We start from the raw sequence: 21,635 nt of genomic DNA, 5'->3' as shown, positions 1-21,635 counted from the left end.
AGGATGAATAAATTCATGCCAAAGGAAAAATATATACCTCTGTAGTTATCCTTTTTGAGGAGTACAGCTTACTGGCATCTGAAAAAAAGTTTCTTGTGCTGGTGCTACGCCCTTTCATGAGGCACATGGGCTTTCATGAAGCTTGAGAGGATGAAGGGACCTCATATTTCTGACTTCCCTTTCTTCCCACTCCATCAATTCCCTTAATAGGAGTTCCATTCACTCCATCCAAACTGAAATCCTTTAATATGCCCTATATATATCACTTGCTATGTGATTTTTAGAACACAGGTTGTTATTACTTGCAGAATGGTCAATTTTTATTTTTTTTAAGAATACTGAAGTTGCCATCCTTGTAACACATTTTTTTATCTTAAAACTGGGCTGGTTTTATCAAGCACTTCTTTTATCATAGCTGGCACTGACAGTGCAAGGAAGTAAGAGACATGAGGAGTGAGCCAGGAGCACACATATCTGTTTGTGATCTCCAGCCCACCATGAATCCAGATATTCAAAGGTATAAATCAATGATCCGTTTAACCTGTTCCACTGATTTTTCTTAACTTTAAACAACAAATTCAATGTGTTTTATGTTGTACTTTACTGTGCTTAAAGTACTGAGTTCAGAGCATAGATTTGATCTCTTGATTTCAGTGAAGGCCAGAGGCTGTGGACCTCCCCCTGAAATTACCAATGGAAGTATTGCTGGTGGCTCTGAGGAACAGTATCAACATGGGGACAGAAAGCAGTATGAGTGTAACATGGAATTTAAATTGGTTGGATCAAAGGAAATAGAATGTGTTGATGGACAGTGGTCACCTCCTCCCTCTTGCATTGGTAAACTACTTAACACTACTTATGAGAAGTCTGTAATTCACTGTAAGCTAATACATCACAGATATTGTCACAATTAACATTACATATTTGCAGATATGATATGTTATGTTCAAAATCATGTTGTGAATGAAGAGTCAGGAAAAGCCATTACCTTTTCCTGTCGCTACCACTGCATGGTAGTGACAGGAACAATGACAGCCCAAAGCAGGAACTGCTGTTCTCATACAGAGGTGACAGCACTGCAGTCCTCTAAGGGACACTACAATGGATTTCAGTTCTTGTACTAATTCTGACTGAAAGTGTACATTACAAATGTGTAGGTGCATAATCAATTATAATTTTGACTGATGAGAATCAAGGATTCAGGTGACTTGGATTAATTGAAGGTTTCCTTACACTTTAGGGTTTGTGTATCAACAGTTTGGCAAAGTAATGTTAGCTGAAACTACTTGTGGGTCATGCTACACTGTTGGAAAAGGAGGGGAAAAGACAGAGAGGGATTTAGTAAACTGACTAAAAGATATACACATACTCCAGTTGTGTTCAAGTTTAGTTGTTACAATTAATGGGAGTAGGCTTGGCTCACCAAATGCAAATACAGTTATTTTTAAGTTCTTTCAGCTATTCATATGTAACTCCAATATTATTGTGGAATACTTCTGCTCTTTTCAACAGAAGACAAAATGCCCTGTGAATCACCTTCCTCTATTCCGAATGTTGCTCTATATCAGGCAGACCAGACCCAGTTTTCACATGGTGATCAAGTAACTTGTGGATGTAAACCAGGCTCTGGCAATTCGAAGCAAATGAAAATAAAATGTCTTAATGGAGAATGGAAGCCTTTACCTCTTTGTGCTGGTAATCTCTTTCCATACTATTTTCATAATATTTCAGATGCGAGTGTGAGATAGTTCTGTTCAAAATGTCAAGGATTTCAGCAATCAGTATGTAGCTGGACATATTACAGTTTCATGCATCAAAACTAAGTGGGTTTTATTTACTCCTCTTTTAAATGGCAGCATGTTCTTCATCCTGGAAAGACTCTGCACCTACAACTTTGTAAGCACTATGGGCAGGTCAAAGACACTTGCATAGTCGTTAAAATCAAGTAATAAAAGGAATTAATGTTAATAGCAACAGTGTGTTTAGGCTTATCCCATCCTCACCATTTCTATGTGCATCAGTCCTTTTCACAGAATCCCAGAATGGGTCAGGCTGGAGGGGACCACAGTGGGCCATCTGGTCCAACATCTCTGCTCAAGCACCCGCAAAGTAAAGTTTTTCCTCATGTTCACGTGGAAGTTCCCGTGCATCAGTTTCTGCCCATTGCCTCTTGTCCTCTTGTTTGGCACCACTGAGAAGAGCCTGGCTCCCTCCTCCTGATATCCTTCAGATATTGGTAGATCCTGGTAGATATTGATGAGGTCCCCTTCTCTTTTTGCTCATTTCACAGCCTTTTAGGGAATAAAACGTTGGTGAGGTTTTTTTATTATTATTATTTGCTGCACTCAGCAAAAGGGATCCTGTCAACATAAAAAAATTGCTTGGGGACTGAGAACAGTCTCTGCTTTAGGTAGCTGGAAAAAAAAGTCTTTGTTTCTGTAATCTAGGAGTCTTAGGCATCACTTCAAATTACAGTAAATAAAACCCCACTTTCACATGGATATGCCTTAAGAAATTGATGATATCTTCATCAGTACATATTATCTGAACTGAATCTATTTTTTGTTTAGCTCTTTTTGTTTATTTTTTTTCAGATCCATCTCCTCAGTGTGAACTTCCAGTGGGTGTTGAGTTTGTAAGCTCTGGTGGACATTCCATGTCAAAAAGGAGGACTGGGTTTTATAAAGTTATACGTTACAGATGTACATCAGCTGACAAAAATATTAAACAGGCAACTTGTGTGTCTGGAAATTGGACACCAGAGATTGAATGTCCAGGTATGTTTTTAGATTTGCATACCATTTCTTCTTTTTATGTAGGAATGATAAATGATTGTTATTAAAGCTTCTTAGTGTTGCTGTATAGTCTGAAATAAAAATGCTTACATGCTTATGTATATGTTGAAGGGTAGTCACGGCCATCATTTGAGCAATTAACCAGGTTTAGAGAAGCACTACTTCAGTGAGGCAGACAATGATCTGTAGTCTGACAATTGGAACAGTTGTCACTGTCACTTCTGATGTGAGAAAAGATGCAATGATAAATTTAAGCTCAGTTCTTCAAAAGGACTTTACCCTGATGCAAATGAGAGAGCACATAGCTCAAGTTCCAGTCAAAGTTCCTTTATTTCCTGTAAACAATCAAAGCTTTTCAATTCCTGATTTTTCTTTTCTTCCATTTTTTCCAATTGCTTCCTAGTGAAATAATGAGAATAATGCTGAGTTGGCTGATTGAAAAGCACAGACCTAGAGGAGACTGCCCTCATATAACACACACCAGAGGCTGAATGCCTGCAGGACTGCCTTTATGTATGGCAGAGCGGGATATTGCCCATAGAAAGCAGGACTGTAAAACAATCATTGCCTCATGTCCTGCTTTGACTATACCAGATTTATGGGAAAAGATGCGTGGAAATGGGAGAAGCACACAGCACACAATCCTCTGGGGAACATTCCCTTTCAAGACCAGCTGTCTCTACCTTCTCAGTTTTCTGGAACAACAAGAGAAGCAACAAACCAAGCTCTGCAAGTCTCCTCAGATCTCCCTCCTAGATCTGCCTACTTCCCTCCTCTTTTCTTTCCTGTGGCAGGAAGAGCCTTTCTTTCCTTGAGTGGCAGATTTGAAGCCTATTTCTTTGCTTCCATTTGTGATTCTCATTTAACTCTATCAACTAAGTCTGAAGAAAAACAAAACAAGAATTCCAGAAGTTGGTTCAATTTTCCTAAAATAGTTCACCATAGAGAGAGGAACAGGGCTAACACATCAGAGTGTGCAGATGTGTGAAGGGGAAAGAAGCTCCAGCTTAGCTTGGTGTGGGCAACTGTGACAGTCTTTTCTATGACTCTGAAAGCATATGAGCATCTGAAGGCAGCTCTGGTGTTTCTGAAGCAGAACAAAATGGTCGTTTTATTAATTAAAGCTTGAGATAGCTACTGGAGAGTTATCCAACATCAATGTTTTCTTGGTTCTTTGTGTTTTAATCTGTGATGAACTACTATACTTTATGTTCAATTATAACATGAATATATGTCCTTAGCTGAGGAGGGTGTGTGCCCACCTCCACCTCAAGTGTCTGGTGCTCAACAGACAACAGCTGGAAGAAATTACAGGCATGGGAGTAAAATAGCTTTTTCATGTGCCAGTGGTTTCCGGCTCATCGGTGCAAAAGAAATAACCTGCATGGAAGGGAAATGGCAATCACCACCTCAGTGTGTGGGTCAGTACTGGGATATTTTTTTCTATTTATTTTATTATGACTAACCATGTTATGCATTTGCACTCATCATTAGCAGGAGGATGCTGTTATTTACATAAGATGATCGTGAACAGGTAACTGCAGAAAAGCAATAGAACATAAGTTGCTAAAGAAAGTGTAGTTAAGTAACTGCAGTCTTTTTATTTACACAGACTGATCTAAGATGGCATATAAAACTTTCAAGTAGTCTCTCAAGAGCTGTGTGCTTATTTGTTTGTGCAATATATTGCATATTGGAGTCTCAGTTTTGACTGGAAGCCCTAAATAGTATCCCATATTCTGTAAATCAGCATTATTTATTACTTAGTTGCAGTTGCAATATTAATTTTCTTGCATTATTGTTTATCTTTGTTTTCTGCATTTTTTAGAAAGACCATGTTTGCCACCACAGCCTGTAGAATGTGCTGATGCTCCCAGGCTGGAAAATCCAAACTTAAAAATTGAAATAGAAGGGAAATCAATTTATCTGACTGGTGCTAAATTTAAGTATGTTTCTCGTTCTGGATACATGTTAAATGGACCTACTGAGATAACTTGTTCTATGGGAGAATGGACTTTAGCTCCTGGATGCTTGGGTAATATAAAAAAATACCTTTTTATTTTTTTAAGTGTATCTAGCAATGAAATGGAAAGACTTTTAAACTGAAGCTTTATTTTGCTGTGGAATCTTATCTTCCATCATGGATGTCTTCAGAGCAATCCTGATTGGGTGCAAAACTGACTTTCTGAATGTAGCTTAGTTTTTAAATATTCCTTTAGATTCTTACAACCTTTGTTCAGTTCATATCTCTGCCAGCTGAGTCCTAGGCATATCCTTATAATCCAAGGACCTGTTTTCTAGAGAGTCCAGTAGTGACTAAGAGTTGCTTTGGAGTCTCAGTGGTGGAAATCACTTCAGTACAGTAAGGGACAGAAGCCTGTAGTCAAATTTTCTGGCATGTTTAGAAACAGGAACGAAATATTTTGGTGACTGAAATCTGTGCCAGTTTAGGGGAATAACTTATTTAATCTTCCCTATGCTATCTTTTATATAATTATTAGTTAACTGTAATTATAAAATCCACAGTCAGCAGATGACTATGCTGATGTTAGAAATAGCTCACTAAAGCATCTGTTTGGTGGAAAAAGTACACTCCTTTGATGTGTATCCCATTAGCACCAGCATCAGATTTCTGCTATCTTTTCAGAAATGTCATGTGGAAGTATTCCAAAAGTTGCCAATGCTCAGTTTGAAGGCAGAACCAAGGAAACTTATGAGCCTGGTGAAACAATTCGCTACGAGTGTGATGCAGGGTTCCTGATTGTTGGTTCCCCCGAAATTCTGTGCAGAGAAGGAAACTGGACAGCACCGCCCTTCTGTGAAGGTATAGGTTCTACTTCTAAGTAGTCCTTCTCAATATTTCATGTGAATTAATAGAATTTCAACTCAGGCATGCAGGTGAGTCAGGCCAAGAGAGCCAGCAGGTGACTTGCTTTGAATGGGCTGCTAAAACACCTATTTTTCTGACTCTGGAGAAACAAAAAGCAGTGTAGATTAGCAAAGCCATCATTTCCTCGTGGGCTGAAGCTAGTAGCTGAAACTTAGCTGTCTGCTGAAATCAAGCAGGCGGATGGTTATGGAGGAATGCATCTTGGCTGCAAAGGAGGAGAAAACTAGTAGGGTAATGTATCTTATTTTCACATCACTAAAAATGTCAGTTGCTGACAGTTACCTTCAAATAGTAAATAAATCTCCTCACTCTCCAGCCCATTGGTACACAATGCCTTACAGCACCAGTCTGCATAATTGGCTGATCTCTGTGACTTCTTTTCTCTTTTTAGTCACTTTAGGCAAAAATAATATTGCATGGTGAAGCATTGCAGAATAAAGACCAAATTATCTTCTTTTTCTACCTGTAGAAAATGATCTGCATTACAAAAACCATTTTTGCTCATCAAGAGCTTTGGAACGCAATGTTCTGTGGTTCTTATATTGCTGTACTGCAGTCTTTACATGCACCTCTCTTTTCAGATGTTAGCTGTGGACCTGTACCTGAAATCCCCAATGGTCATGTTGCAGGCACTCAACAGGAGAGGTATCTGCCCAGTGCCAGAGTGCATTATCAATGTGAAAGCAATTTTCAAATGATAGGTGGAAATTTTGTCACTTGTTTAAATGGTGAATGGTCACAAGCACCAGTGTGCAAAGGTAGGAACCTGTGCTTTCACCTTGCCTGTTAGCATAGAGGGGACTGTTTCTCTACCTAAACACACTGAAGACTTCACCTTTTCTACTTTTGTTTTCTTTGGGTACCTCAACTTTGTAGTTTCTGTTGCTTGCTTGCACAGCACTTTAATTTAGCTCGATGCTTCTAGAAATACTGGGAATATTTCCATCAACAGCAAAAACATCTTCAAGCAGCAGGGCCAAAAATGTGCTGTACTGTCATTCTCCTGCATGTTATTGGTATTGCTCCAGTGTCCACCATTTCAACAACCTTCAGTGGAAAGACACGTAAGGGCTCCTGTCTTCTGTTCAAAGCTGTCAGGAAGTATCTGAATGGAAGCAGCAATAGGGGAGAGAAGAAACTCCAGGGCTCCCCTCTGACCAATGCAGATCCCAGCAGAGACCCAGATCTAAACCATGTAAGGTCTGCCAGGGCCATAGAACTGGAAAGATTGTTCCTGTGACAAGGAATGGCGATGAGCTGTGCTCCTGTGCCCTGCCAAAATCTGTGGCTGCAGGGTGAACAAGTGCTACTTGGCTTTCACACAGCTCCTTGGAGCTGGTTGCATTCCCCCATCCCTGAACAGCACAGGCTGACAAGCTCCTCCAGCGCTGCCAGTGCTCCAGAGCTCTGCACTTCAGCACAGTGTCAGTTTGGCTGTTACCTCTGTGGTTTCCAGGAATGCCGGGGCTCCCTAGGGAGGGACATGGGCATGCGGGAAGGCTGCACTGTCTTCTGTGACATTAAGTGTAGCTACAGAAACATTGGCTTTTTCTAGAAACTCTTATTGACCCTGCCCATCTCCTGAGAGTCCCAGATCATTTTCTGCTGCCACTGTCACACCTCATTGCTTTCTCCATGGTGTGACCCACCTGAGACAGAAAATCTGTACAGAAATTGTAACCAGATTGATTCCTTTAACTTTTGGTTGTTTAGATGAACATCTCAACAACTGCAAAGGTGACTGTAGTCGTGTCTCTTTTCAGATGTGACATGTGAACCTCCTCCAGAAATTGCTGGTGGTAGGATTAATATTAAAAAGACAAAGTATCTCCCTGGGGAGACTGCTAACTATGACTGCTGGCAAGGTTTTAAGATGACTGGGACTTCCACTGTAGTGTGCCAGAATGGGACCTGGACAGAGCTGCCGAAGTGCAAAGGTAATTTCTCTCTCTCTCTCTCTCTCTCTCTCTCTCTCTCTCTCTCTCTCTCTCTCTCTCCATACAGTCGCCTGTCAGAGATTCTGTAATGAGGCTGACTCAGAGGGATTTACTTTTCCAAATTTCAGTACCCTTATCATGCACAATTGCAATGTATATGGCACACTCAAGAAAAAGTAATTTTCCCAGGAATCTGTTCAGATGAGTTTACCAGCTGAGTGACCCAGGTGGCTTCACTCAAGAGGGCCAAATGCCACACTGTTCTGCAGGACAAGATGAAGTCCTGCAGACAGCTGCAAGCACTTCAGCTGTGGCCAAATGGGGTGAACTGGCAGTTGTGAGCCCGAGGGCTGGAGAAATGAGAAACTCTTGCTCTGTTTCACCTGCCAGGTATTTGATTTTCTCTCTGCTTTCCTCTGGTTCTCTTAGAGTAGTGCCAATATTCTGTGGGGTAGCTGGTCACATTTGTGACCAGACCTCCATGGCAGTTAAACTCTTGTGGTTTTTGTCTCTGATTGGGCAATTTCTTTCAGGAAAAGGTGGGAAATGTGGCCCACCTCCAGCTATTGAAAATGGAGATCTTCTTTCCTTCCCCATGCGAGAATATCAACAAGGTACAACTCTGGAATACAAATGCCCAAGCTTCTATGTCTTGAAAGGATCTCAGTATATCACTTGTACTGATGGGCAGTGGTCAAGCCCCCCTGTTTGCCTAGGTACGTGGAAGCATGTGCTGGGTGGCCAAAGGCTGTGTGACTGCTCCTCTCTTCTTTTTCTCAGACTCTAAGGGCAGAACTTGTGCAGCAGCGTTTGTGCTGGGGCTGTGATGCTGGCAGGGCAGAACAGCAGCGAGTCCTTCTTTTATCCCCAAAGAGTTTCTCTGAAAGTTAGCTCGTGTAGTCCTTTCTGCTGCCAGGAGGTCTGCAAGGAGAGGACTTTGGCTGAACCCCCCTCTGTGAGGGGATCTCCACCTCTGTGCAAAGCTCCTGAGGCCTCCCAAGCTGGGGATGCTGCTACAGGCAGCAGGCTGTGAACAAGGAGGAGTGATCTGAGTGTGTGGCAGTTCTGGGGACATCCAGGCGTGCATCTGTGACATGGTAATGAGAAAATAAATTTAGAGAAGTACAGAGCAGAAGGGAAGGATCTCAAAAAACACGAGGTCAAGTTCATTGGTGCCTGGTGTCTTCCCCACCTGTGCACCATTCTTGTCCTGTGTGACTGTCCTGAAAAGGCTTCTCCACAGCTCTGTGTGGCATCTCAGCCATGGTCTTTTTTCCCTTTTAGTCTGGCTGTGAATGTCTTTTCTGTGGCATGTAACAGAGGATGAGAGCAAATAGCTGGAAGGATTTTTTGATGCAAACAACTTCTGTAGGCTCTAGGGGCAAAACAGTTACCTGTGGTGTGCCTGTATGAAATGCTGACACTCTTCTCTTCAATTTTTCAAGTGGCCTGTACAGCATCAGAAGAAGATATGGACAGAAACAATATTGAGCTGAAATGGTCCAGAGAAACCAAGCTGTATTCCACATCGGGTGACTATATTGAATTTCGTTGTAAAGCAGGATATGTGAAAGAGCAAGAGCCTTCCCACTTCAAAGTCCAGTGTGTGGAGGGAGTGTTGGATTACCCACGATGCAGGCCGGGCAGTAAGTCATCTCCTCTTCAGCCACAGATTAGCTGCTGTGGTGTTGTATTTTTAGTGCTGAAAGGGGAGCAAAAAGCCTTTCCCTTTGCGGGGGAAGTGCCTGGGGAGGAGCCAGAGTGCAGAAGCCTGTTGTAAGCTACAGGCAGGGAGGGGCAGCAAGAAGCCATTGGGCAGCATTCCTGAGCTGGAAAGACTGCTGGGGAAAGGGCACAGTGGTTTCACAGCATCAGTTGTCCAGTGTGAGATCTACAGGCAAATAATGAAAGTCCTTTTTTGCAGGGAGCTGTACAGTGAGTACGGACCATATGGAAAGCAACAATATTCAACTACAGTCACGCCAATCAAGAACTTCCACCTATCCCTCTGGGGATTTTATTTTCTTTGAATGCAAATGGTGGCACAAACCAGTTTCAAGAGCTGAGAAATTTAGAGCACAGTGCCTGGATGGAGTGATTACATATCCTACCTGTCAACGTAAGTGCACAGTGCTGAGGACACAGGGTGGGAGTTGTAGGAGGCAGTTTTGATGGAATTGCCTGTCCACTGCTCTGAGGAGCCTCTGTGGTGCCTGAGGATTGGTATTCATGACTTTCCCCCTTTTTTGTCTTTACACAGAATCGTGGTTTGGATGAATGGAAATGGCATGAAGGAGGCCAGCTGCAGAAATAAGAGAGCCCTCAGCCAACCCAGTGATTTGAGCTCAATTTTTCCTGGTGTTTCCCATTTTGCTGTGCTCTGTTTGCAGCTTAGCCAATGTTCTGCCTTGGAATTTGTTATATTATTTTTATGATTGGATGATTGTGTTTGCATATTATCCACATTTTATCCATTCTTGTAAATGTATTTACATTTTGTCCATCCAAATGGCTGTGCTTGCATTTTATCCATTCTATACTGATCTCACTGTTATTTTTATTAACAATTGTGTCCTGAAATAGGCTGGCTTTGGTGGCATACTGAGACAAGAATTAAAGCTCATGAGTAATTTGATTCTCAGCACTTGTCTGTTCCTACTTTCTTCTCCATGTGCTTGCCTGGAAACTACTCTGGGGTCACAGCTGAGTGTCCTGAGTACCTGATCAGGAGGAGCAAGTAAGTGGAGCCCACAGCTCCATCTGCTCTTCACAAACAAGGACAAAGTGCTTGTGGAAAGCAGCAGCAGCCTTGCTGTGGTAACTGTGTACTAATGGAGTTCATGATTCAGAGGGGAGAGAGGAAAGTGAGTAGAGTACAAATCAGGTCCCCTAGAAGAGCATGATTTTGACTGTGGGAGTGACCGCCCACACCCACCCACCCACCCACAGGACCTTGTCGAGCGGCACTTGGCTGGGGGAGCCACCTCGCCCCCGGAGCTGCCTCCTTTTCTATCACCTGGGGCTTCCTCAGGGGCACTTTTTTGTAGGCCCCGAAATTGGAAAAAATGGGGTGTTTTACCTTGGGTAGCTTTAGGTGGCCTGTGCACAGCCCCCCGTGTTCCTGCTGGTGGCTCATCTGACACAGCCGGGTCTGTCTCTTGCTCACCTTTAGTCGGGCACACCTGGTCAGTGCCAGCTCTGGAATCCCGGTGCAGTGTAGGAAGCGTTCGGTCAATTTCTGCATTCGGTCAGTTGGGGGTTGTTGTACAGAACAGGTGGTGCAGGCCTTGTATGAAAACACAGGGAAGTTGGATTATTCACATGATTGAGTTTTGTGGGCAATACCTAAAAGTGGGAGATGCTCTAGAAAGTATTCTGTACATGACTGATGAAGCACATAATGCCAATATGATTTGATTGATAGTGAATTATCACAGACAGTGAATAATGTTTTTAGATCTGGCCTTAAAGATCTGCTTTTATCTAGACTGTCACACTAATCACCTCATGCCCCAATTGCAGTAAACATAAACATTACTACATTTTTTGCAGCCTATCTTGATTTGCTTTTGCAGATTACTGAAACAGGAGCCAGGCCTAAAGGAGTTATCTCCTCAATTTTAGGAGCACTGGTTAATATCATGTTCTGTTCTGCTCCCTGGACCAAAGACCTTATTATGGAAAGGAGTTGTATGCACATGGTAATAAATTAGGTAAACTAGACATTTGAATAAGATATAGAAGGCCCGAAGCCAGGATTTTGCAAGCTTGAAGAATTCAGGTCACCTAATTGAAGAGGTCAAATTGAGGAAGATGTCCATGGCGACCACCAGAGGGATGAAGGCTTGAGGAGAAGACCCCCACAGTAGAAGACTGCGCACATCAGGAAAGACCACCCAGAGACTAGCCTACTTATTAATATGATGTAACCACGTATCCAAAGTGTATAAAATGGCTTAGTTTTGCACTTTCAAGTCAAACAAGTTTGTCCAGCACAAGCTGGTTTGTTCCCAACGTTGAATGGACAAAAACCTTGCTGCTTAAAGATACAAAAGTCTCTGAGCAGTTCTTCATACCGAGGTTTTTCAGCATCATTAGATCTTCACCTAAACTCTTCAGTTGTAGCACTCCCTTCCTAGAATGAAGTCATACAGACTCTTAACATGGTGCAGTTTTTTAGATTCAGATTTTGCTGCATCAGGGGCGAAGTGATAAACAAGAATTTATTTCCTAAATGTGGTTTAAATACCACATATTTAATAAGGGGCACACATGGATTGAAGAGTAAACCTTCTATTTTCTGTTTAGTTGGATTTCTGTGTAGAAGGTAAAGCTAGTTAAAAGTTGGTGTGGCACATACAGTATCAGCTTAAGTATGCCAGCCTGGAGTGTATCACATTGTTATGTGCCCTGCTGAGAATCCAGCTCTGGGCTTCCTGCTGTGAGGCAAAGATTTCTGTAGGTCACCAACAGGTAGTCCAATCCAGGACTCGGATTATCACTGCTGTTGTTACAGTCAATGCATCTTCCCTTGTTCTTTAGCACAGAGCTCTTAAGCATATCTTCTGTGATTGCTGTTTCTTTACAGAGCTGCAATGTAGTGTCCCAGGTCCTGTAAAACTCTGGGATCAGTGGAGTATGATGCTTATCCTTTTTCACAGCTTGCTGCATTCTGCATTTACAATGTGCTTCTCAGAAAGGCTTGTTAGATGAAGCAAAACAGATGCACATGTGTGGCAAGAGTTCAAAGGTAACTTGGTCTTTGCTTTGGCTGATATGGGAAATAAATAAAATAGTGAATTATCTTACCAGTTTTACCATGCTGTGTTCTGGGGTCAGAGCTCTCTAAAAGTCTAATTAAAAAAAAAAGTCCAACATCTTTCTTCTTTAGAATATTTTTTATATACTGCCCATTTTTTTCTTTCATTCTCAGCTGCTTCTCCACTTGAATAGGCTATCTCTTGTAAGAAAGCATTGTATCCTCTCTCTGCCTGGGTGTTTTTTAACCTTGCCAAAATTCGAGGTGGGGTGTAGCCTGTATATTATAAAGCTTTGCTATAAAAGCAAAGTAGTTAGGCTACTGTAGTCCTTTTCTGAAATCTATGAATCACAGATCATTTAGGAAATTAATGGTGTTTCTACTGTATCTTCTAGGAACCTCATTAAATTTTCCACCTGAATTGATTAATTTAACATGTGTTTTCATACTTCAGAAACAGTAACAGTCTGAACTAGCCCAAAGTGAGAACAAAGTTTTAAGGTCACTGTAAAGCTGCAAAGGTAGGGCAGAAGGAGAAATGGGAGGGATTTCACATTTGATAATTCATCTGAAAGCATTGTAAGGTGCAGCACAGGCACACATTAAGAAACCACATCTTCTACAGGAGATATGCGGGAGAGGTAGACTGTGTGTATAACCACGGGTGGGTGGTGTATGGATCATTAGAACTTTGGGAGATTAGTGAAGAAAGATCCTTTAGAAATTTGTTCGGAGCTTATGAGCATTTTGTCTATTAACAGTGCCTTGTCTGTTGCATTGCTGATATGGAACCTGAATGTATATCCCACTGATTGCCAGTTAATTATGTTCTATTAATAAATCAATAAGCCGGTTTGATTTTGATTTAGTTTAAACTAAGTAAACTGTGCAGTTTTCCCCTCTCACACCTTTATGTTGTGATTGTAGATATTACATGATGTGAAATGCCATTATGAGTTATAGAAGTTGTGTGACAGTGGGAGAAAAGGCAAATGTTGATGATGAAAAGATAATCTCACTGTTAATACAGTGGGACAGCACATTCTCATGAAGATTTTTGGGCAAGACAGTGACTGGTTCTAGAATTCTATGGGCTCTAATGTTATCATTAAACTCAAGTGTAACAGGAAGAATGCTGTTAGGACATGCTGAAATTATACTGGTCAGAGATGCCATTTCAGCAGTGGCTAACTAAGCTTCTATTACTAGTCATCATTAGTTCCCTATGGAATACTCTGACTTCCTCAGATCTGTCTTCCTAACAAAACATGGCTTCCAAACACTGATCTCCAAGTTATTCAGGTTTGAACAAACACTCTGAATGTTGATGTTAAGCCTCCACATTGAGCAAGAAATGAACAAAAACTTGAATAACTTATTCTGACCTTATACTGATTCTACTTTGTGCAGGAGTATTGGACAAGATAACTTCCTGAGGTCCATTCCCACCTGTACTTTCCTATGCTCCTATATCTTGACGTGCACTTTTTCTCGTGGTGATATTTTCTCTGGGGGTGATATTTTGGCTGTCTGGCTGCATCCACAGCAATATGTGAGTGTGGTCACACCAGTTCTCAAAGCGATAGCTCTGCTTCCTTAGATAAAATCCAGCTGTCTTTGGCTGCATAACTACTTTTCTGCCTTTTTTTATGAGTAGGAAGTAAGGGTACTCTAGAGATGGCTTTTTTCTGCCTGCCTTAGAGGTCCTGAGGCACGGTTTGCCTATGCACTCTGTTTTGTTAGAGGCTGAAGATGACTAAACAAAGTCAGACATGATTAAAGATGTTAGTTTTAAATTGATAGCCCATGGAAGAGGTAAGGAAGGAAAGCAAGTTTAAGTTCCTGATTTTATTTCCATTTAGTTAGGGTAAGTTTAATCAATGGTTTAAGAAGATCACAAACACAAGACCAGAAGGGACTGAGTCTGGTCCCTTGATTTGTGATTGAAGATGATTTCTTTGTACAGGCCTACATTACATCCATACAAACATTGCTTCACTAGGTTAGGTGAGTCTTCTAATTTTTAGCTTAAATTTATTCATAGGAGTTCTGGTTTTGCATGCTGATGCTCAAAGTGTTTTAGCATTGCCTGTATTTGTAGACAGCAGTCAGGAAAGTTAAAGTACCATTTCAATTCCAGTTGTGGTTGAGCTGTAGCTGAAGTTCTCTTTGACTGTGTTTCAAGCCCATAATTATTTGGCAAGTGGTTTAATGACCCAAAAGCAGTTTGACAAGACCTGAAGCAGTTAGAGCTTCATGACATCAGAGGATACAACATTTAAAATTGCAGAAATTTTAGAACCCATGCCTGCAACATGGCTTTTTACAGCTAACTGGTTTGAGCCACTGTGTCTGGGTTGAAATCCAAGCCTTTTTATGCTGATTCAATGTTTTTCCAGCTCTCTGAGCTTCCCATATGAGTTAAGGAATTGGAAAGCAGCAGTGTCACTGTGCTGCTGTGACAGGGAAGGTTAAACCATCCTAAGTTCCTCACCAGTGCAGGCTGCTGCAAGATTTTGCACAGGTACAGAAGCATATGAATACCTATGGTAATGTGGTAAGATTGGTGCAGAGGGACAAGTGGGACTGTCCTGGTGCTGTCTGAGCACATCTGTCTGCAGTAGCAGCACAGGCTTCAGTGCCATGGAGCAAAAGGAACTATAGATTTGGGCAGTGAATTTCTGTGAGGAGCTGTTTTCTTGGAGCTCGACTTTGACAGGTGCAAAAAATATCTTTTCAGTGGTCAGGTATTCACCAGTAACTGCAAAATGGATGCAGATTGATCATCACAGGGTCATGGAGCAGGGTGAGAGATCATTTTCCATATATGAGTCATTTGTCTAGGAAAGGGGAAGGAAGAGATATTATGCTGTCTGAAGAGTTCTTGTGGGTGAAACAGCTGAATGCCAGTTTTCAGCAAGACCAAGTTCTTAGAAACACAGCCCAAGTTAAAAAATTAATTCCAGCCGCATTTTAAGAAGACAAGAAGTTTTAACTGCTTTAAATGCTTTGGAATTCAGGTTTGATTTGAGATCTACTCTGTAGACACACTACTTTTATCCTAGAGCAGTACACCAACTAAGCCAGTAATTTTAAGGATATGTTGTGTGTTTTTTTGGGAACATATAACAGACAGATCTGTGTATACTCCATGCCAGTCAGACATCACCACTGTGGGGTACCTGGTCTGCAACTGTTTTATGTCCATCTCATATGGGCCCTTTTGTTCTGTTACATATTTTTCCCTGAATTCTCAGTCTCAAATAATTCTCTTCATATGATCTACATTTCCAATGGAGTGCACTTATAAAGCCAAGACATATCATGAAACTATTAATAACACTGTTGCTTCTTTTTGCATAATCTTTATATTTCTCTTTGGAAAGTTCATTCTCTATCTTGCAATTTATTCACATCTTCTCCATCTTATTTCTCATGTGAAACTGAAACAAGTGCTTCAGCTTCACGTACGTTTCTTTAATCAAGAATTTGATCAAGTATATTTCCTTTGCTCTGGGCAGTTGGTTATTTTATGTAAGAAAGAATGAGTGACAGTAAGGCACTTTATATTTTTGTCTGCCTTTTATTTTGATTGTTTTTAACATAGATCTTGAATTATATGTGTAGAGAAGTTCATTTTTACACACACAACATACAAAGAACCGCAAAGTAATTTATTTGTTCAACTGCTTTTAGATACCAAAAAATAACCTTATATGAGTATGTAGGGGATAAATCAGAAGGAAAAAAAGAGAAAAAGAAAAAAGCATGTTGAAAAAACAAGGAGATTGCAGGAAAGGAATGTGTCAATCTAAATTGCCAGGCTTTTATTTGTTTATTCCTTTAGCAAGGTTTGGGGGGGGGGGGGAAGAAATACTTGTGTGTTGCAAGAGGTTTCGTGGAAATGACTGCTGAAATCAGAGTATAAATGGTTTGTAAGATCAGTCTCTGGAGCAGTTAGTGAGTAAAACAGGAGTGGAAATAACACAAACTACTCCAAAACAGTAGGGTCCAATACTGAATGTGTTTGGATGAGTTTCTGAATCTCTAGAATGTTGTTCCTGGGCTATGCAGCTCTGCTCTTATGTTGGACGTGTTGTACTGCACAAAGAGGTAAACTTTAATATAGAAAAAAAATCAGAACTCTTTCTTAAAGTGTATGTGAAGATGGTATTTAAAACAATATGTAGAGGCATTGTAGCCTTTCTAATGAACTTCTGACAACAGTGACTGAGATTTCTTCTGGCAGTATTTAACACCTTTAGTATTTCATATCTTATCATAGGTATTACTTCACCTATTGATTTGGATAACAACTGCTGTTATTAATCTGATGCTCAAATTTTAAACATTCTTATCACTATAAACTAGAGCCAGATGACTAATTTTTTTTTACTTATGTTTGTTAATTATTCTAACTTCTACAACCAGTAAACATTTAGTAGAATAAGATAGAAAATAATCTATAAATGTGCATTTCTTTCTGTCTGGAATAATCTGTGAGATAGGGTGTTTTTAACCTATGAAATGAGATAGATGTATACAAGTATGCTTTCGTACATGTTTAAATAGGTAGCTAATATACTGTGTATCTTTTCACAAGTCTCTGATGCTTTTTGTTTCTCTACCGAAATTATTTTTCTTTTTTTGTGTTTATATTGTTTAATCTATCCTCAGTAATTTCATTTTTTTTTTGCTTTGCACAGGCTGTTGAGGAAAGGGTGCTGTGTGGTTTTGAGCTACTGTGTCTTTGCTTGGTTCAAATTGGTTCTAATTTTCAGTGAAAACTATGAAGACCTTATTAATCAAAATAATCCAATCAATTTTACTTTTAAAAATTGAAAAAAATCAGGAAATTAAAGGAATAGCTTACCTTAATTAAATATTCTTAGAAAAAATACTGCCTCCAAGCAACTAATAAAGTCTAATTTGTTTGCAAAGAAGTCCAGAAAAGTCCTGGAACTTAAACTAAAAATTTGCCTTAATTTGCACTATGTTTTCACAGTGCTTTATTTAGGTCAGGGAGATTGCAAAGGAATGTGAATGTAGCAAAATTTGATTTATCCAGGACAATTATTACCATGGGTCATGCAGGATTCTTAGTTCCAGCTCCATATTGGAAGTCTGTGTGAGTTGTTCCAAGAGCTGAATTTTTGCACAAGGACGGAAAAACACTTCTACTTGGATTTGTAGCTTGTGCTTGACTTTGTGGAAGTTGCTACCAGCACAATGATGGTAAGAAAGCAGCTTGATCTATTTGTAACTGAGGTCAAGTCACATGCAAATCCTGAGTGAATTATTCCAGATCTCCTTGTCTCTCGCTGAAGGATTTGAAGGTATGCATTTAATGTATGCTTTCAAATCTAGAAATAAAACCCTTCCAGTGTTGGTGAGTACATATGGTGAGTGCATGATGTAATTCATATAGTTTTGAAGTACATCCTGTCAGTAAATTTCTTCATCTCAAGCTACTGAGAAACTGCATTTAAAAATATAATAATTAACTGTAGTAGTAAATAAATAAATAAATCAATATAATCTGAGACTCGATGGTAATGCATACCATCAATATCAGGGCAGGAGTGGGAAAGAACAGAGAGAGTTGTTATAAAACACAGATGGAAGCATTTCTTAGTAATGATGAAGAAACTAAGATCATCTTTCATGCTTTTTTTTTTTATGTAAACACAGAGGAGCTGAGGCCCCATTCTGCACAACAGAAATATAAATATAAAAATATATATAAAAATATAAATATATATAAAAATCACTTTCCACATTTTGATGTGGAAGAATGAGCGTTTTTCCTGCTCACTTTGTGTCACAAATCCAAGCTACCTAGTCTGTGGTTGGGATCTGTGCAGTGTAATTCAGGAAGCTGTAACTCTGCATCCCTCACATGAAAAAGGATTCTAGTTATTTTTCCTGTAGTCCTGTTTTCAAGAAGCACCTGGACAACCTGTAGGAAAGCTTCAGTGAGAGTACTGCTGCTTTCTCAAACCTTTGGCCTTACAGCTAACTGGAGAGAGGACTTCTGTGCCAGGTCTCTGCTGCGTAATGAATGTACTCACCAAGGACTTTCCTTCCCTGCTGGAGAATTCTTCTCCCATTTATTTTCTATACAGAGATTTCATTTCTTTTCCAAGGCTTCATTTCCCAGGGGTTGTTTTATTTATTCTTGATGAATTCTCACCTTTCATGTTCAGATGGAAACCAGACTTCATTGCGTCTAATTGGCTAGACTGTTCAGGCTCTGTTACTCTGGGTAAAGCTTCAGCCTTCCAAATGAGTACGTTTCAGTCACCCAGGCACGGAAAATTAGTCACTGAAATTAGTTCAATAATTATAAACAACTAAAAAAATTGTTTCTTAACAACATCATTTAGTCTTTCATTAACAGCTTCCCAACATTTGTTTCTTTCTGCTTTAGTCTGGCTTTTCTCATTCTCAAGCTGTTGAGGAATTCCTTCATTAAATTGATTCAGGCTCATTTGTTGTAATTCGTAATCTCATAGATAAGAGAAAAGAAGTTTTGGAATATCAAGTGATCTGAGCCTGGAGAGAAAGTTTAGGCAATGTAAAGGTGAGAGGAGAGTTGACAGAATTTGATTGCAATGGAATTGGGGGAAATGACAGAGCTATAAGCACTGCCAAAGACACCAGAAGCACAGTGCGATTGTTCCCACACTCCTGAGGGGTGTGCCAGGGTGGGCAGTCCTGGTTCTGTCTGTTTCTGAAAACACCCAGATGATGAGGCTGAATCTGAATTAATTGTGTGCTGAGCTTTTTATCATGCATGTGTTGACATTGTTGCTCTTAAATTCTATTTCAAGCAAAATCGTGTGACTACCCAGTTATAGAAAACGGCAGGTTAAAATATGACATCCGCTCTCACTTTCCGAAGAGAGTTGGTCAGATTGTTGACTACTACTGTTTCCAAGATTATTTACCCCTCAACGGAAATACCTGGGGTCGAAGTACGTGTTCTATAAGGGGCTGGTCTCCAGCGCCAAAATGCCTGAGTAAGTGCATTTCCAACATATGCTCAATTCTGTTATAATTATCAGAGGTCTGTGCAACAGAAATTGTTCTGATGGAACACAAGACAAAACAGTTTCTTAGAGTCGGACTGCTTTAGCTGACCCCTGGAACTGCATCCAGACTGTCATCCTCTCTGCAGAGCTGGGGATGCTCTGAAATGAGTAAGGCTGAAATGATGCTTTTGGATTTGGGAGATTTTTTACTCTTGAAACTATTCATGAGATTAAGAAATATATGGGAAATCTTCTCTGGCTTCTGGGTAGCATGCAAGCATATACTTTCCTCTGGACACACAGCTGCACATACAAACAGAGAGTTTCTACTCTTTGTCAATATATTCTCCCTTCCATGGCTTGGGCACTTTGTCTAGAGGTTCCTCTCTGAGAACCATTGCCTGGTCCCTTTGGAAAGCTTTTGGAGCTGAAAAGATGTCACACTCTTGGAATAAGCTGAAAGTGATTGTGGTATCAGCAAAAGAACCAGATACACTCCTTAGATTTAAAATGAATTAGACTTACATTTAAAACAGCAAGGTGAGATGTCCTCTCAGACATCTTCAGTCACAGCAAAGTTCCTGCCTACTGGTAGGACTGGAAAGCGGATTACAAAAGATTGGTAATTTCCTTGATGCCCTCAGTGGAGTGGTGCTCAGTGCAGGAAAGGAATGGAGCCCTGCCTGGAGGAAAGGACCAGTTACTCAAATAACACACTGTAACATTCCTTCAGCCCATGTCTGGGCTCTTGGGGTGCAGGAGGCCATAGAGCCAGTGTGCCAAGCTGTTGCTAAAATCTCTAGACCTGCTTTGAGAGGCTGATACACTTCCACAGAGATGATAAAATCTCCAGGAAGCAAATGCTGAAATTCACTCTGTGCAGACACCAACAGTTTAGAGACAAAGCAGACCAAACTAGAGCTGGTGCACATGAACAGTAGGTAAGAGATTGTGGTTACTAGACCAGCTCTTTTTGCTTTATGTAGTGACTTCCCCTTCTGTTCACGTGATTCATTAATCTCAGGGCAGTGAAATAAAGCAAGGTTTCATTCAGGTTTGCACACAAATGTCTTTTTGGGGAGGAAGGCTACAGAAATGTGTTTGGAGGCCTGTTTCTTAGCAACTGTCTTCCTAAGAATTATTTTAACTCAGTTCTTGCTGTAGAGATTACTGTTGTTAAATGTACTTACCTTTCTTCTTTAGAAAAATGTACTTCCTTTCTTCTTTAGAAAAATGTTATACCAGGCAGCTGATAAATGGTTATTTCCCAAGACACCAGAGGGATTTTTACAAAGAAGGTGAAACAGCTACATATGCCTGCAACAATTATTACCGTGCCGAGCATAAAGTCGTCACGTGCAGAAGGAATGGCTGGTCACCTCATCCCAGATGTATCCCTGAAAGTGAGTGTACTTGTATTTTGTTGAGGTTTCTGTCTAAAAGCAGTAAACACATCCTAGTGTCTTCTTGGTGACCTATCTTTTTGGATCTCTTTAGCATTAAGTAAATGGTAATCACTGACCTGTTCAGTGATTCTTACATGAGAAAAAGTACATTTGCCCAAATTTACTCCCAATTTATGAAGAAATGCCTGTGAAGCAAGGCAGTCAGCCAAGAACTTTCTTTAAATATGACCAAAATAGAGACAAATAGGATTCTTTATTTGGAACTTCTTTCCTCTCCTGACCAGGGGTGTAGGCCTGTTTTTTTAATAACTGTCTTCCTAAGAATTTTTTACCTCAGTTCTTGCCGTAGAAATTACTGTTCCTAAATGTGCTTCCTTTCTTCTTTAAAAAGATGTACTTCCTTTCTTCTTTAGAAAAATGTACTTCATTCTTCTTTAGAATAATGGACTTCCTTTCTTCTTTAGACATATGTTATGCCAGCCAGCTGATAAATGGTTATTTCCCAAGAGGCAGGACGGGTCTTTACAAACAAGGTGAAAGAACTACATACACCTGCAACCCTGATTACCATGCTGTGCATCAAGTCGTCACCTGCACAGAGAATGGCTGGTTCCCTCCTCCCAGATGTATCCCTGAAAGTGAGTGTGCTTGTATTTTGTTGAGGTTTCTGTCTAAAAGCAGTAAACACATCCTCACATGACCCCTCACCACTGCTTAGTAACTCTAAGTCAAGGTGCTGTACAATGGAAAGGCAGTGCTGTGATTGTCTCACCTGTCCTCCACAGCTCTCGTGTCCCTGTGCTGCTGAGGTCGG

General features: G+C 40.5%; 1 protein-coding gene and 1 long non-coding RNA gene across 2 annotated transcripts; both read left to right on the top strand.

Moving 5' to 3' along the window:
• Positions 1-457: 457 nt before the first annotated feature.
• LOC113986455 (complement factor H-like) lies at positions 458-10,263 on the top strand. Its single transcript, XM_039388561.1, has 13 exons — positions 458-517; positions 655-837; positions 1,513-1,695; positions 2,595-2,777; positions 4,037-4,216; positions 4,624-4,830; positions 5,443-5,619; positions 6,267-6,443; positions 7,449-7,622; positions 8,156-8,338; positions 9,068-9,268; positions 9,547-9,741; positions 9,883-10,263. The coding sequence occupies exons 2-13, from the start codon at positions 762-764 to the stop codon at positions 9,897-9,899; spliced, it is 1,953 nt and encodes a 650-aa protein (XP_039244495.1). The 5' UTR covers positions 458-517; positions 655-761; the 3' UTR covers positions 9,900-10,263.
• A 9,111-nt stretch (positions 10,264-19,374) lies between these two features.
• Positions 19,375-21,453, top strand: LOC120324711. The gene is made up of 3 exons (XR_005566215.1): positions 19,375-19,403; positions 20,645-20,818; positions 21,286-21,453. It is a non-coding gene; the product is annotated as an uncharacterized LOC120324711 (long non-coding RNA).
• Positions 21,454-21,635: the final 182 nt, after the last annotated feature.

This window comes from Pipra filicauda, unplaced genomic scaffold (genome assembly GCF_003945595.2).
Source record: "Pipra filicauda isolate LSUMZ 115617 unplaced genomic scaffold, ASM394559v2 scaffold1227_size21636_pilon, whole genome shotgun sequence".
In the NCBI taxonomy this organism is placed as follows: domain Eukaryota; kingdom Metazoa; phylum Chordata; class Aves; order Passeriformes; family Pipridae; genus Pipra; species Pipra filicauda.
The sequence above is the reverse complement of the archived record's forward strand: the minus strand, read 5'-3'. Positions and strand labels throughout refer to the sequence as shown.